Source organism: Arachis duranensis, chromosome 9 (genome assembly GCF_000817695.3).
Source record: "Arachis duranensis cultivar V14167 chromosome 9, aradu.V14167.gnm2.J7QH, whole genome shotgun sequence".
Lineage (NCBI taxonomy): Eukaryota > Viridiplantae > Streptophyta > Magnoliopsida > Fabales > Fabaceae > Arachis > Arachis duranensis.
This window is the reverse complement of record NC_029780.3, coordinates 12,153,711-12,167,138: the sequence shown is the minus strand read 5'-3', so window position 1 is coordinate 12,167,138 and position 13,428 is coordinate 12,153,711. Positions and strand designations below refer to the sequence as shown.

Here is a 13,428-nt window from a genome sequence, read left to right as displayed (position 1 = left end):
ACTCTAACAGTTGCGGACAATGGGGCGGTCTTCTTCGTCTTCGTGGTGGTTGCTTACGGGTCAGAGAAACAGAGAGTCACGGTGAGAACGAAGAAGAACAAGTGAGGTTAGACATCAAAGACTAAGTATAAAACGTTACACTCTACCCTCAAAACGCACGCGTTTCACTACAACACTCTCAAGTTGCCAAACGACGTCGTTTGATTAGGGTGGGCTGCCAGCTCACATTCCACGTCAGCAGATTTCTAACGGCGACGTCACTTGGTTAACGGAAGGACGAACGTGATTTAAAATAATTCTTTCAGGGACTAATTTGATTAAAAAATCATTCGGGGACGAAAATGAAGATCGCGTGATCTTTGAGGGACGAATTTGAGTATTAACCCTTATAATAACTCATAGGATACTCGCTACCTTGTTCGAGAGGCATAGCAAAGAGGCAAATGATTAGGATTGGTAAGGGTGGCATTGTTCATAAACTTAAGAGAAAAAATCAGGAGCATCATTAAGATTCTCTTGATTAAGTGGCGTCAATGAAATGACCAGTAATTGGAGAAGACATAACCTAAAAATAAATAAATAAACAAAGCATCCCAAACTCCAAAGAAAATTAATCTTTTGATAAAATTGAAACAGAATAATCAAAATAATCGCTGAAAAAATTTAAAAAGAAAGAAAAAATGGAATAACCTGAAAATTAGGAACAAGCAGTGCATTGGACTAATGCCAGGAGTATAGTGATGCATGGTAATGCAGAACAAAAAGATGGAGATGTAGAAGCGAAAAGAGTCGGATTTATGCACATTTCACATATACACAAAAACTGTGAGGCCTGCGTTTCTAGCCATTTTGCATATCAACACAAATGATAAATCACTGGAGGGTGTAACGGTTTAATGTCCAAATATTTTATTTTAGTCATTTGTCTATAAAATATGTTTGTCTTTGAAATTTATTAAAGATTTTAAAAATATTCATAAATTTTATTTTATTTTAATTTTATTTTTGAAATNTTTTATTTTTTAAAAAATTAATCATAAAAAATATCTTTAACATAAATAAAAAACGTTTAAAAAAAATTTAAAAGTAAAAAAAAGGTATATTTTACCCTTTAATCAGGACCTTTTGAGAGGAAAAAAAAAAGGGAAAGAAAACTTATATAAGATGATCCCACCCGACGAAAGCATCGCGGTTGGCAGAGAAGGCGTAAAATCTTTTTCTCCCTGACGTGTACGATCGTGATTCAACAATTAACTCCGTCCTTCTTCTTCTTCCTCTTGCGATTCACTCAACCTCTCCGCCCAATTTGGCCATGTCCGCATCGCCGTGGAATTCATAGACTCACTCTCTGCTCTCCAATTCCACTAAGCAATTCTTCTACAAATGGCTGAAACTCCAAACGCCTCAACGTCCTCACCAAAACCCTCTACCATGGACCCTCAATCCCAGCCTTCCCAAAATCCAAACCCAAACCCAAACCCAATCCCTAATTCAAATCCCAACCCTTCAATGTCAGCGCAATCGCCTTCGATCTCAAACTTCTCTCAACAACAATCCCCTTCAATTCACAATATCTCTTCCCCTTCTCTCCCCCCTCTCCCCCAAGACCCTCAGCAATCGCAGCAACAGCAACCACAACAGCAGCAGCAGCAACAGCTTCAGCAACAATCACAGCAACAGCAACAAACGCAACAGCAGCAACAACAGCAGCAGCAACAGTCGCTTGTGATGCAGCAGTCTCAGGGGATGACCATGAACCCTATGTCCCAATTCCAACTCCAGCAGACCCTCCAGCGGTCCCCTTCGATGACGCGGGTCAATCAAATGCAGTCTCAGCAGCAGCAGCAGCAGCTTGGCGTTATGCGGCAGCAGGCTGGGTTGTACGGCGGCCAAATGAATTTCGGCGGTTCTGCTTCGGCGGCAGCTCAGCTGCAGAATCAGCAGCAGCAGCAGCAACAACAGCAGTTGGGAGGGTCGAGTCTTTCGCGCTCGGCTCTGATGGGGCAGAGTGGGCACTTCCCTATGTTGTCTAGTGCTGGAGCAGCGCAGTTTAACTTGTTGTCCTCGGTAATCATGAGTTGCTTTTATGGTCATTGTTTTCTTTTTTTTATTGTTTGGCTTTCCTATGAATTGTTTTCTTTTATTGCTTAGTTATAGGATTGGATTGGTAATATGTAAGATTCCGTATTTCGGGTGGTGAAATGTCAAGGAAAAAATAAGTTGAGTGTTGTCGTGATGAAGATGTTGCGAGGTAAGATTGTATTAGGAATAAAATCATTAGGGAGGAAGTGGTGGTAGCACACTCTCAACCTAGAATGGTTTGGACAAATGTTAAGAAAGCCTATAAAAGGCTAGAAACCTCGTTAAGGAGAGTGGACTCGATAAAAGTTGTTCAACAGTTAATGGTGTAGGCAGACCTAAACCATATGGGAAGCTATAGAAAGATACATAGAATTTAGTTGTCTAAGCATAGACATGATTTATGAGAGGATATTATGATCTTGTTTGAACCATGTACATGACCCTTCCTAGTGGAACATGATTTAGTAAAATTATGCTTTGCTGATGGATGCTAGACAGAGGAGTTCTTGGGTGACAATGATCACTTGCATTATTGGTTGTAATTCATGATTGTTCCATTCTAGCAGAAAATGTAACATTTCATGATTATTGTCATAGTCTTGGCTTGGAGAAGATAGATGATTTCAGGAGAGGCACTCTTTTTACTTCTATACGTTTGCTTTTGACTGGAGTTTTTTAAATTGTTGAATGACATTACTCGTAGATGCTGTTGTTTATTCAGAATGTTTTCTTTAGTAAGTAATTTTGAATTTGCTGCAGCCAAGGCAGAAGGGTGGGCTAGTCCAGGGATCGCAATTCTCATCAGCTAATTCTGCTGGACAGCCACATCAAGGAATGCAAGCAATGGGGATGATGGGGACGCCAAATCTCAGCTCGCAACTAAGAGCTGCTAATGGAGCCATGGCATATGCTCAGCAATTGCGAATAAGTCAAAGTCAGATGAGGCAGAATTCACTTAGCTCTCAGCAGGTATAATCTATCCCTATCGTTTATATACATTTTGGCTTCAAATATTCCAATTTTAGCTTTATAAGATATTTTATTGCACCCTTATTTTGATTATATTTTAAATGTCCTTCTGGTCAAATTTGTTTAGCATTTTTGACATTTCAAGCTTTAATAATGATCTTTTCAAGTTATTTTTTCAAATTATTTAAATTTGTGTAGCATTTTTTATATTTCATGATTTAAATAACTTGCTTCAGTTTTGCACTCTTCTTTCTTATGCATTATCGGTTGGATTTGTGGACCTCAAAAAGTATAATTCAATTTATGAGTAGAGTGGTTGTCCCATTTTTATCTTTCTTGTTCATTGTGTCATGCTATCCGATAATGGACAGAGTTTAAACACACTGTAATATTATGTTAAAATCTCGTATTATCTTTCTCATGGGAGTGTTACCTGTGATTCACTTTCATTATCATAAGAACACACAACAATGTAGAAGATTTTGGGTGATGTGGAGACAGTGGAGTTTAACAAATGAATTGTGAAAATTGAATTGACATACTATTATTCTGGTGTTACCATTATCTTTTTTGTTGTGATGTGTGCATTTAAGTTATGGGAATGGCAGCACGCATTGACTGTATCTCGTCACTCTCTCTTGCAACCCGAACTCTTATCTTTATTTGCCACCACTCCTCACTGTTTCAGTAATTACCAGTAAATTGGTTTCAGGTTGATGGTTTCATCCCTGAACATTCAGCTATTGTTATGTTCACTAAGGAACCTCTAGCTATTGTATTTTATTTATTGAATCTCTTCAATGCCTTATTCTTCAACTTTAGTCCACTTATAGAGGTTGGGTTCATTTATTGGCTAAATTCTGCATTTTTAGATCTGTAGCCAAACCCCTAGATGAAAGGAAATAATGTAAAAGAAGAGAACTGAAACTGTCATGCAAGATCATTGACACTTGAAGTTTCTTTCCTAAGTCAAGCCTTCCGGAAGGATCTTTTTTGTTTTCTCTTCTTGGATTTTCCTAATAAATATTAATTGCCCCAAAGTAAAATTATTTCCAAATATATTGGTGGTTGATGAAATCTGTTCACATAATACAGTAAATGTACTAACTATTATGGCTTGTGTTTCTAGTCCAAAATGTAAATGTGCATTTTTACAGTTGAATATTGATAGAAAAAAGAATTTCATGTTAATTTTTTGTTGTGATGCAAAATTTACAGAAAAAAAATGATTAATTGGATGTGCTTAAACTGCAAACAGGTTCATTTTCTGGACGTAAAGGGTCACTCTCGTGTATGCAAGTGTATAATAAGTATGTAACATTAATAATCCCCTTGACTTGCAGGTTCAAGGCTTACGGTCGTCGTCATCCTTGGCCTTTATGAATTCCCCGTTATCTGGCTTGTCTCAGAATGGACAGCCTGCAATGATTAATTCTTTAACACAGCAACAGTGGTTTAAGCAAATGCCTGCAATGTCAGGTCCTGGCTCACCATTGCGTCTTCAACAGCAGAGGCAGCAACAACTGGCTTCACCTGCGGCTCAACTGCAACAAAGTATTACCTTGAATCCACATCAATTGTCCCAGTTAATGCAGCAACAAAAACCAATGGGGCAGCCTCAGCTGCAGCAACAGCAACTGCAACAGCAGCAGCAGCCACCCCAGCAGCAGCAGCAGCAACAACTTCTACAGCAGCAGCAGCAACAACCGTCTCAACTTCAAGCATCTGTTCATCATCATCAGCAGCAGCAGTCTCCAAGGATGTCAGGACCCATGGGCCAAAAGTCACTTAGTCTTACAGGATCACAGCCAGATGCTACTGCATCTGGCGCAACTACCCCAGGGGGAAGCTCAAGCCAAGGAACTGAAGCGACAAACCAACTCCTTGGAAAAAGAAAGATACAGGAGTTAGTTGCACAGGTTGTTGTTGTTATCATCATCATCATCATCATTATTATTATTATTTGCTTTTTCCTATATCTTTGTTTGTTGACAATATTTTTATCCATGATCTGCTGTCATCATACAGGTTGATCCACAGTGTAAGCTGGACCCTGAAGTTATAGACCTTTTTTTAGAGCTTGCTGATGACTTCATTGATGCAGTAAGGATTGTAACATGTCTGATTTCTTTGAAATTATTTGTAGTGAAGGGCTTACTTTTTTTGGTAACTAAGAATACCTCTTTTTGCTACTACAGTGTATGCATGACTCATTGAGATTATACTACTTGACTTGTTCTAGATTGATTGTGCTTATCAATGTTCTGAAGAATTGTAAACTGAATTGTAAACTTAACTTTTCTTATATACAGGCGACAACACATGGTTGCATGTTGGCAAAACACAGAAAGTCATCCACTTTGGAGTCCAAGGATTTATTGCTACACCTAGGTATTTTGTGACTGTAACTATAGTTTAATTTTGATCCACCTTGCAAAAATCAAGAAATAACTATTCCGTTATTCAAACATGAATTAATTGAATTTTGACTGAACACTTTTTATTTCACAAAATTTACAGTAACATGCCTTTTGCTTCTGTGGTTATGATAGGAACCTGGTATTTAGGCCTAAGGGAGAATCCAGCTCTAGAAACATGTACACAAGTAACAAAATAGAAAAGAATAGCCTGGGCACTTAAAAGACGCCCTTCACTGCTTCATCATCCATTGTCGCTTTTCCTCACTCTTACACAGAAATAGCCTGTGTGCATGCAAATTTTTTTAGTTGCAAGAGTAACCCTTCAACTGCTCTTGATTCTCATCTCAGCAATTACCCTTCATATATGCTTGACTTGAATCCTTTTCTTCCTTCTTTTCCATGAGTCCTTTCATTGACCAATGCTTCTTCTTACCTACTTGCCTACAGATTGCAATTACACTTTCATATCTCATGTTTCTTCTTTTATCCATAACTTTCTCAGTTAGCCGAGTGATGAATTATTAACCTGAAACTAATGCTGTAGTACCTTTCTATTGATTTTATAGATTTCTTTTCCCAATAGGAATTTACTTTCATACTCTGCGGGGTCTGCATTTGTGCAGTGAACAATCATAAGTAGTAAATTATTATTATTATTATTATTATTATTATTATTGTTAGGTTTAATTATTCTGTTAGTCGTTATAGTTATACCAAATTTACAATTAAAGTCCTATATTTTTTTTCTTTTTCAATTGGGTTCCTACGCTTTTTTTAATTTTGTAATCAAGTCATTTTCATGTCAAAAAATTAAAATTAACAAAATATTTCTCCCAAAAAACATGCGGTTAAAGATCTAATTAGGTTCTTAATTGTGGATACCTTCAATTTGCGGAAAAAATATTAGTTAATTCTAACATTTTTTATACTAGGAATGACCTAATTAATAAATTAAATGCAGTGTAAGAATCCAATTGAAAGGAAAAAAATATAGGACCTAATTGCAAATTTGGTGAAACTATAGGAACTAATAGAGTAATTAAACATTATTATTATTATTATTATTATTATTTGAGAGGTTACTAGACAATGTTACTATGACTATTAAGCTTTATCTCACTAATTGGCATCAATTATTATGAATCAAAGTATCAAAAAAATGTAAAGCATTTTGTCCAAACTAGATAAGTTGTAGAAAATTTTTGCTATCATTGAGTCCCACTTGAGGATTTCATTTTTGAACATTGTCTTCCATGACCCAGCTTTATGTAACGCATATATCTGAAGCTTGTATTATGAATAAGAGATCATGGATTGCCCTCAAGTGAAGTAAAAGTTTTGATAAAAAAAAATATCATTAATACGGATAGAAGAATAATTCGAGGAAAAGCAGGATAAGAGATCCTCTGTACAATAGCAGAAAACAGACAATAGAAGAGCTATCTATGTAGCATTTCTTTCCAATCTCTCATCATGTTTGAGAGGAAAAGTCCTCTAATAATGCTAGGACTTGAATTATTATCATATTTATTTTTATGAAAAGAGTTAGATATCAGAGCTGTTGATTGACTTTGTTTTTTATTCCCTGTTCAGAGAAAAATTGGGATTTGAAGATACCAGGATATTCAAGTGAAGATAAAAAGAATCAAGGCAAACCTGTAAGCAATAGTTTTTCCTCCTTCTGTACCTCCTCTCTCCAGAACTAGAAAATCAATGTCTTATTATAATTGGGTTCTGATTTGCAATGCTTTGAACCTGCAGCTACAAAATGACCTACACAAGAGGCGCTTGGATATGGTAAAGTTGAAGTATTTATGTATAATGATTGATCTCTATACTTCTTTACCATTGGACACTAACATAATTGATGTCTTTCATGCATGTTAATCCTCCAACAATCAGATTCGTTCATTGATGGAATCATCACATGCCGAACCAAGTATGAACAATTCTAAAGACATAAGTAGACAGGGCATTCCTAACCCTGTTGGTGGCCACCACCTAATAAGGCCCCTGGGTTCAGAGCAATTGCTTTCTCATTCAACTAGCTCTCAAATGCTACAGCAAATAACAAGGTTTCAATAGTGATGATCGTAGTTCTTGGCTTCAAGCTTTTTGTTTTAACGGCCTCTATATTGGTAAGACGCATTCTTTATTACATATTTTTATCAATTTCAAAGTAGTTTGTCGGCATCATGATGAGTGTTGTTTAGAGGATTTCATGTTAAATATTCATAATCCAAACATTAGTTAGGATAGATTTTCCTTTTTAGATATTTTAGTGTGTAGACATCTGATGTATTCAGATATTGTTATCAAGAGCTAGGGTTCTCCTTGTCTAACCTTGGCGCCATTGTCTGGCCAAGGTTTCTTTTCTTCCTATCTTGTCAAGTTGCCATCCTCAGGCTAGACCGACTGACTCTCCATCTTCTCTTGATTTTAGTGACTAAAAGAAAATGAGAATGACAAATCTTATAAAGAGATTTGCTATATGTACCACTCTTGAATACATCAAGAGGCAAGAGTGGTACACCTTCTTTTAGTAATACAAGCTATTAAAAGCCTTTTTAATGTTAAGAAAATAAGTTTTTAATACCAAAAAAAGGTGGAGTACATGTATCAATTCTCTAAAATATCCTATAGTTTAAGTTTAGATTAAAATCTGTAACATAATGCTTACATGATAAATAAAATTAGTATTATACCATATATTTATATTAATAAGTATCGTTATATTAATTATGACATTTATCAATTTAACAAATTTGAATACTAAATTATAATTATATATGTAGTCTTATGAGATTTTTATACTAACTTTTCAAGTTATTATACAATTATATGTATAAACATCAAAACATCAACAATAGTAAGAAACAGGAAAAGTATACTTTTTACCCTCAAAGTTTGATTGGTTTCAATTTTATTCGAGTTTCATTTCGTTTCGATTTTACTCTTCACGTTCTATTTTGTTTCAATTTTACCCTTTCCTTGAATGTTTTTATGTTCAAAGATTAGTCAAAATTTTCGTTTTACCACTTTGCCCCCTTCTCTATTGATTCATCATCATCTCCATCATCTCTATCTTATCCAAACCCCATCACCACCATCAAACCCAATATCATTCCTTTCCTTTCTTCCTCACCAGTCACCACCAACAACCACCATCTTCAAATTTGAGAGTATTTTATCTCCCATGTTTATAATACAAAAATATCAATTAGGGATATGGAAATATTTGTCAATATCAATTAGGAGAACTTATCTCCGTATTAGGTATATTGTAAATTTGTAAGTAGATGTAAATCTTTGCTTCAAGTATAGAAGGTTCAGACGCTGAGGAGTTTTTAGCTCGTGCAACACGTCAAAATGTATATCCAGTATAAAATACTTTTTCTAGTCTCTATTATTGATCCAAGTTTCATAAGTGCTAATTCAATATAAGGACTCTCTTCCCAATAATTAAAGGGTCATTACAACACGTTTAAATTGAAGATAATTGAAATCCCCTGTTTGCTTTATTTGAATTGTTTTTTAACTGCACTATGCGAGCTGTTGGTCCCAACTCTTCTCACGATTTGGTAATTTCTTTTGTTGATTCAGGTTGGAAGAGTTTGCTTGCTGTAACAGATTAGCTTACAAGGGAATTGTAATTATTCAGTTTTTAGGTATGAATTAGGTGTTAAAGGATCCCCAGTAACTGGCAACATCCTCTTCCATCTCCTCAATAGTCGTCCCCTTTTATCTTTTTTCCACTGTTTGAGCCAATTTTATTATGGATTTGTATTGTTGCCTGCCTAGTTCAGTTGTAATTTAAGCATGCTTTATTGATTGGATTTACTTTTTATTTATTTCTGATTAATCAATTAATTAATATGCAAAACTGGTGTAAAGATCTCAAGTTCTAAATCTGGTGTAAAGCTACCAAGAAGCGGCTTAGGATCTTAAGTTAGTATTTACATCATTTTTTTGGTACAATTTAAGTTTCATAATTCCCTTTTTTAATTATTAAAAGCATATGATGGAAAGAGACAGATGGAGAATGTAATGGATTTCACTTTCCATATGAAAAAAAGATGTGTATATTTGATTTGTTAAAAAAAGGTGGTTCAAGGTAGTCTTTTTTCTATTTTTTTTTTTCCTTTCACCAAAATGTTTAGACCTGTAAATAAAGACTAGATATTTAACGCTTCTGAAAGTTTCTACTCAATGCTAATTCGTATGGGCATGCAGGTTTTGATTGCTAAACGATGTTATTTTATTGATTGACTAACATGTCCCAACTCCCAGAACAACGTTGTTCTAATAAAGTACCACAGTGGTACTTAACCGTTTATATCAACTTTTGTTAATTATATAATTATAAACAAATAGTATAACACAAGTCTTTTGTTGTTTTTTCTACTTCAAATTCTCAATTATATTTGTATTTGTATTATTATTGAATTTAAGAATAAGATAATTTAAAAAATTGAATTACTCATATTATTAACCATTAAAATTAGAACTTTTGGTCCTATTACACAAGTATTAGAAGACATTATTACATAAAACTTTTAGTTTTACGATTTTACCATAATTTTTAGCTACAATAATTGCATAGATATGGTTCAGAATAAAGCTTTTCTTGAAAGGGCAATGATATTTTGTCATGCATATAGCGTCACCTTTTTTTTTTCTTTATAAAAAAGAAAAGAAAATAGAGAGCACCAAAGAATCTTTTGTACTACGAGTTAATAGTCAAAATTGTCTTAGAAAAAAATTTCGATTTCCATTTTCGTCCTCAAAAGAATAAATTTATTAAATTCGTCCCCAAAAGATAGTAGATATAGTCGCATTAATCCTTCCGTCATCTTTTTCATTAGTCTTTCCATCATCTCCTTCTATGATAAAATTCTCTATGAGACATTCTATTAAACATCTTATATGCTTCATGCTTAATCAATTAGACCTTATCCTATGGTAAAATTCCAAAACTTCAGGCAGAGAAGAATTTTTTGCATATTCTTTGAACATGGTGTGGTAAAGTATATTGAACTTGTTGTGGTCATCGACAGTGTCAAAGGCATATGAGACTTTGGAGATGCTATCGAGCCTGTAGAACAAGTGCTAGTGGTGGAAGCCGTTTTTGAGAACAAGGAGAAGGAATTGGCGAAGCTTGGTGAGAGAGTTACAGATCTCTAGGAGAACCGAAGAAACCGCTTAGACAGAGAACAAGCATCGGAATAAATGGTGCGAAGTGCAGCACGTTATCCGAAGAGGCACGATGGAATCTTGAACACTGTGGTGATGAAGGCCAGTAGGATAGTGCTGCAGTGGCTATGGAGTTTCAAAGAAAAACGATATTCATGAGTATTCAGGCAAGAGTTGGTGACTATGGAGTTTCGGTGCTGAGGAAGAGAATCAGCAAAAAAGATGACTAATGGATGAGGTTTTTGGGGTGGTGGGTCAGGTTTAGGCATTTGTTGGGTTAGCTTACGAAAAAGTAACGTCATTTTATGTGTTAAAATGTAATTTAATGTTATATGTCATTTTTCATTAGTGTTGTTAATAAGTAAAATGACTAAACGACTAATGTGACCAGTAGGAGTGGCAAAACGGGCCGGCCGTCTCAACCCGCCTTGCCCCATAAATAGGACGGGCCGACTCGCTCCGTCAATTAAAATGGGCTCAAAATGCTAACCCACTCTCTTTTATGGCGGATTGGTGGATCGGCGGATTACTCCACTTGACTCTTTTTTTTTGAAAAATAAAATTTATTAAAATTAACTAAAAAATAATAATTAAAAAATCAAATACAAATAAAAAATAGTCAAATTATAATATAATTTTTTACTTTTTTTTTTAATTTTTAACTTCAATAAAATTGTTTCAAATAATATTTGCCAATAAAACTATTTTTATTTTATAAAACAAGTCACATAATTCGAACAAATATACGAAATTGTAAAATAAAATAAATAAAATTAATGACTAAAGGAAGAATAAAAACAAAAAAAAATGTCTAAAAATTCTATAATTAATTTTATAATAGTAATAACTCTTTTATTTAATAAAAAAAATAAAAATCTTTAGCTCGGCGGACCGGCCCGTCCCACCAAAATCCGTCAATTTGGCAGATTTTTTAAATTTAGCGGGCTTCAAATCCTAACCTGACTCGCCCTAAAAATGGATTGGCCCGATAGATTCAACCCATTTTGCCATCCCTAATAACTAGATCTATTATCTTTCAAAAATAAGCCGAAAATAAAGATCAAAATATCTTTCATAAACTATTTTGTACCACACACAATACTTTAACACAAAATGTTTTAATCAAATTAAATAACTTCCTAAAACTGATAATACGTAACTAGAATTAGTGTAAGATTGTCAGCCTTAAACAGTACTGTGACTCGATACGGCAAAGGATAGAGAAGTATTCATCAATCTATTTAAGGGCAAAAATTTAATGAGTTATATATAGAGATGTACTCATCAATCCTTTAGAAAATCAATCCAAAATAATTTAAAATTATTTTATTTTACATTTTAATTATTATTTATTTTATTTTATATTTTTTAGTTATTGTTATAATAATTAAATAAAATCATTTTAATTAGGATAAAACACATTTTTTTGTCTTTGAAGTTTGTTAAAAATTTTAAAAATACTCTTAAGTTTTATTTTGTTTTAAATGTTTAGGACTAATCTAATAATAATACATGACAACTATCTTCGATTTGCTTGCATTAATAGTTATTTTTGTAAAATTGTTTCTGAATTGGTCTTTAAATTTTTTTGAAAAATTAGTCGTTAGAGGTTGTATATTTGGTGCAAATTGAAAATTTTTTAGACAAAATTGAAATAAAATAAAACTTAAGAGTGTTTTTAAAATTTTTAGCAAATTTTAAGAACAAAAAATATAATTTATCCTTTTAAATATTATCTCTTGTTAAAAAAAAACTAATCATATTAGGTGTATACAAAATCAATCATTAGAATAAAATATATATTAAAATACAAAATACACATTAAAAATGAGTTAAATTTTATATATATTTATACATAAATATATGGCAATCAATTTTAATAAATAAATAATATTTTTGATATTAACTATAAAAGTTACCAAGGGGTAGGTGTAAGATGAGCTGTTTTGGTGCATAAGGTAAGAGATATATATAGGAATGGAGGTATGTGAAGATAGAGGAACATAGAAGATGATGAGAGAAGGAGGAGAAAGAAGAGAAAGAAATTAAAGATGGGCAGACGTCCTTGCTGCTCGAAAGAGATGAACAAAGGTGCTTGGTCAAGAGATGAAGATCAAACCCTCTCCAAATATGTTGCCATTCATGGTGAAGGAAAATGGCAAAAGGTTGCCCAAAATGCCGGTAATTTTTTATATACTTGCTTCACTCAGTTTTTTTAATATATATTTAATTATATATTTTTTCCACTTAAATTCCTTTGATCTATGTATACTTTAGCTTATGCTAATGTTGATTGTACAACTCTTTCTTTTTTTTTCTTTTTTTAAGCTTTAGATATTCTCTTTGAAAGTTTTTCCCATTTTAATTTTTCCTTTCCTTTCTTCCCTTATTGTTTATTTGTTCCCTACTGGTTTGTCAACAGTAACGGGAACTGTACTTGTGAATTATATGATGTACGTGATTATTCGTTTGGTTGATTAACTTGATTCTTAATAACTATGTAAGTAATAAACATTTCCATTTTTGTTAATTTATTTGTCAATCATCAGATAGATAATTAGTTGATTCTATGGGAGAACTTTAACTCAATTTTGCTTGTGTGTGTCTATGTTATGTTTATGTACACCACAGCAATTAATAGATTTAATTATTTTGTTGGCTTTTATAATTTTATTAAATTTATAATTAAATTTTTATATTATCTTTAATTTTATAATTAGATATTTTTCATATTAAAAATATTAAAACCATAATATTTTTCTAA

The 13,428-nt window shown here is 33.4% G+C and overlaps 2 protein-coding genes across 2 annotated transcripts in view; both read left to right on the top strand.

The window, feature by feature from the left end:
- Window positions 1-1,193: 1,193 nt before the first annotated feature.
- Window positions 1,194-9,322, top strand: LOC107464750 (transcription initiation factor TFIID subunit 12b). Its single transcript, XM_016083702.3, has 9 exons — window positions 1,194-2,067; window positions 2,842-3,051; window positions 4,395-4,970; window positions 5,080-5,154; window positions 5,364-5,442; window positions 7,065-7,129; window positions 7,233-7,268; window positions 7,374-7,609; window positions 9,075-9,322. Exons 1-8 carry the CDS (start codon window positions 1,384-1,386, stop codon window positions 7,554-7,556), a joined length of 1,908 nt encoding a protein of 635 aa, XP_015939188.1. The 5' UTR covers window positions 1,194-1,383; the 3' UTR covers window positions 7,557-7,609; window positions 9,075-9,322.
- Window positions 9,323-12,612: 3,290 nt separating this feature from the next.
- Window positions 12,613-13,428, top strand: part of LOC107464746 (transcription factor MYB1-like) — a 3,212-nt gene continuing 2,396 nt past the window's right edge. Inside the window, exon 1 of the mRNA XM_016083700.3 lies at window positions 12,613-12,845. Within this exon, the coding sequence (XP_015939186.1) occupies window positions 12,716-12,845 (130 nt within the window). The 5' untranslated portion in view covers window positions 12,613-12,715. The remainder of the gene's footprint in view (window positions 12,846-13,428) is intronic.

Bases quoted from the DNA above. Each gene is read 5' to 3' on its own strand.
- LOC107464750 (XM_016083702.3), top strand. From the start codon at position 1,384: ATGGCTGAAACTCCAAACGCCTCAACGTCCTCACCAAAACCCTCTACC. The intron at 4,971-5,079 runs GTTGTTGTTGTT...GTCATCATACAG, and splicing joins TACAGGAGTTAGTTGCACAG to GTTGATCCACAGTGTAAGCT. The intron at 7,269-7,373 runs GTAAAGTTGAAG...TCCAACAATCAG, and splicing joins ACAAGAGGCGCTTGGATATG to ATTCGTTCATTGATGGAATC.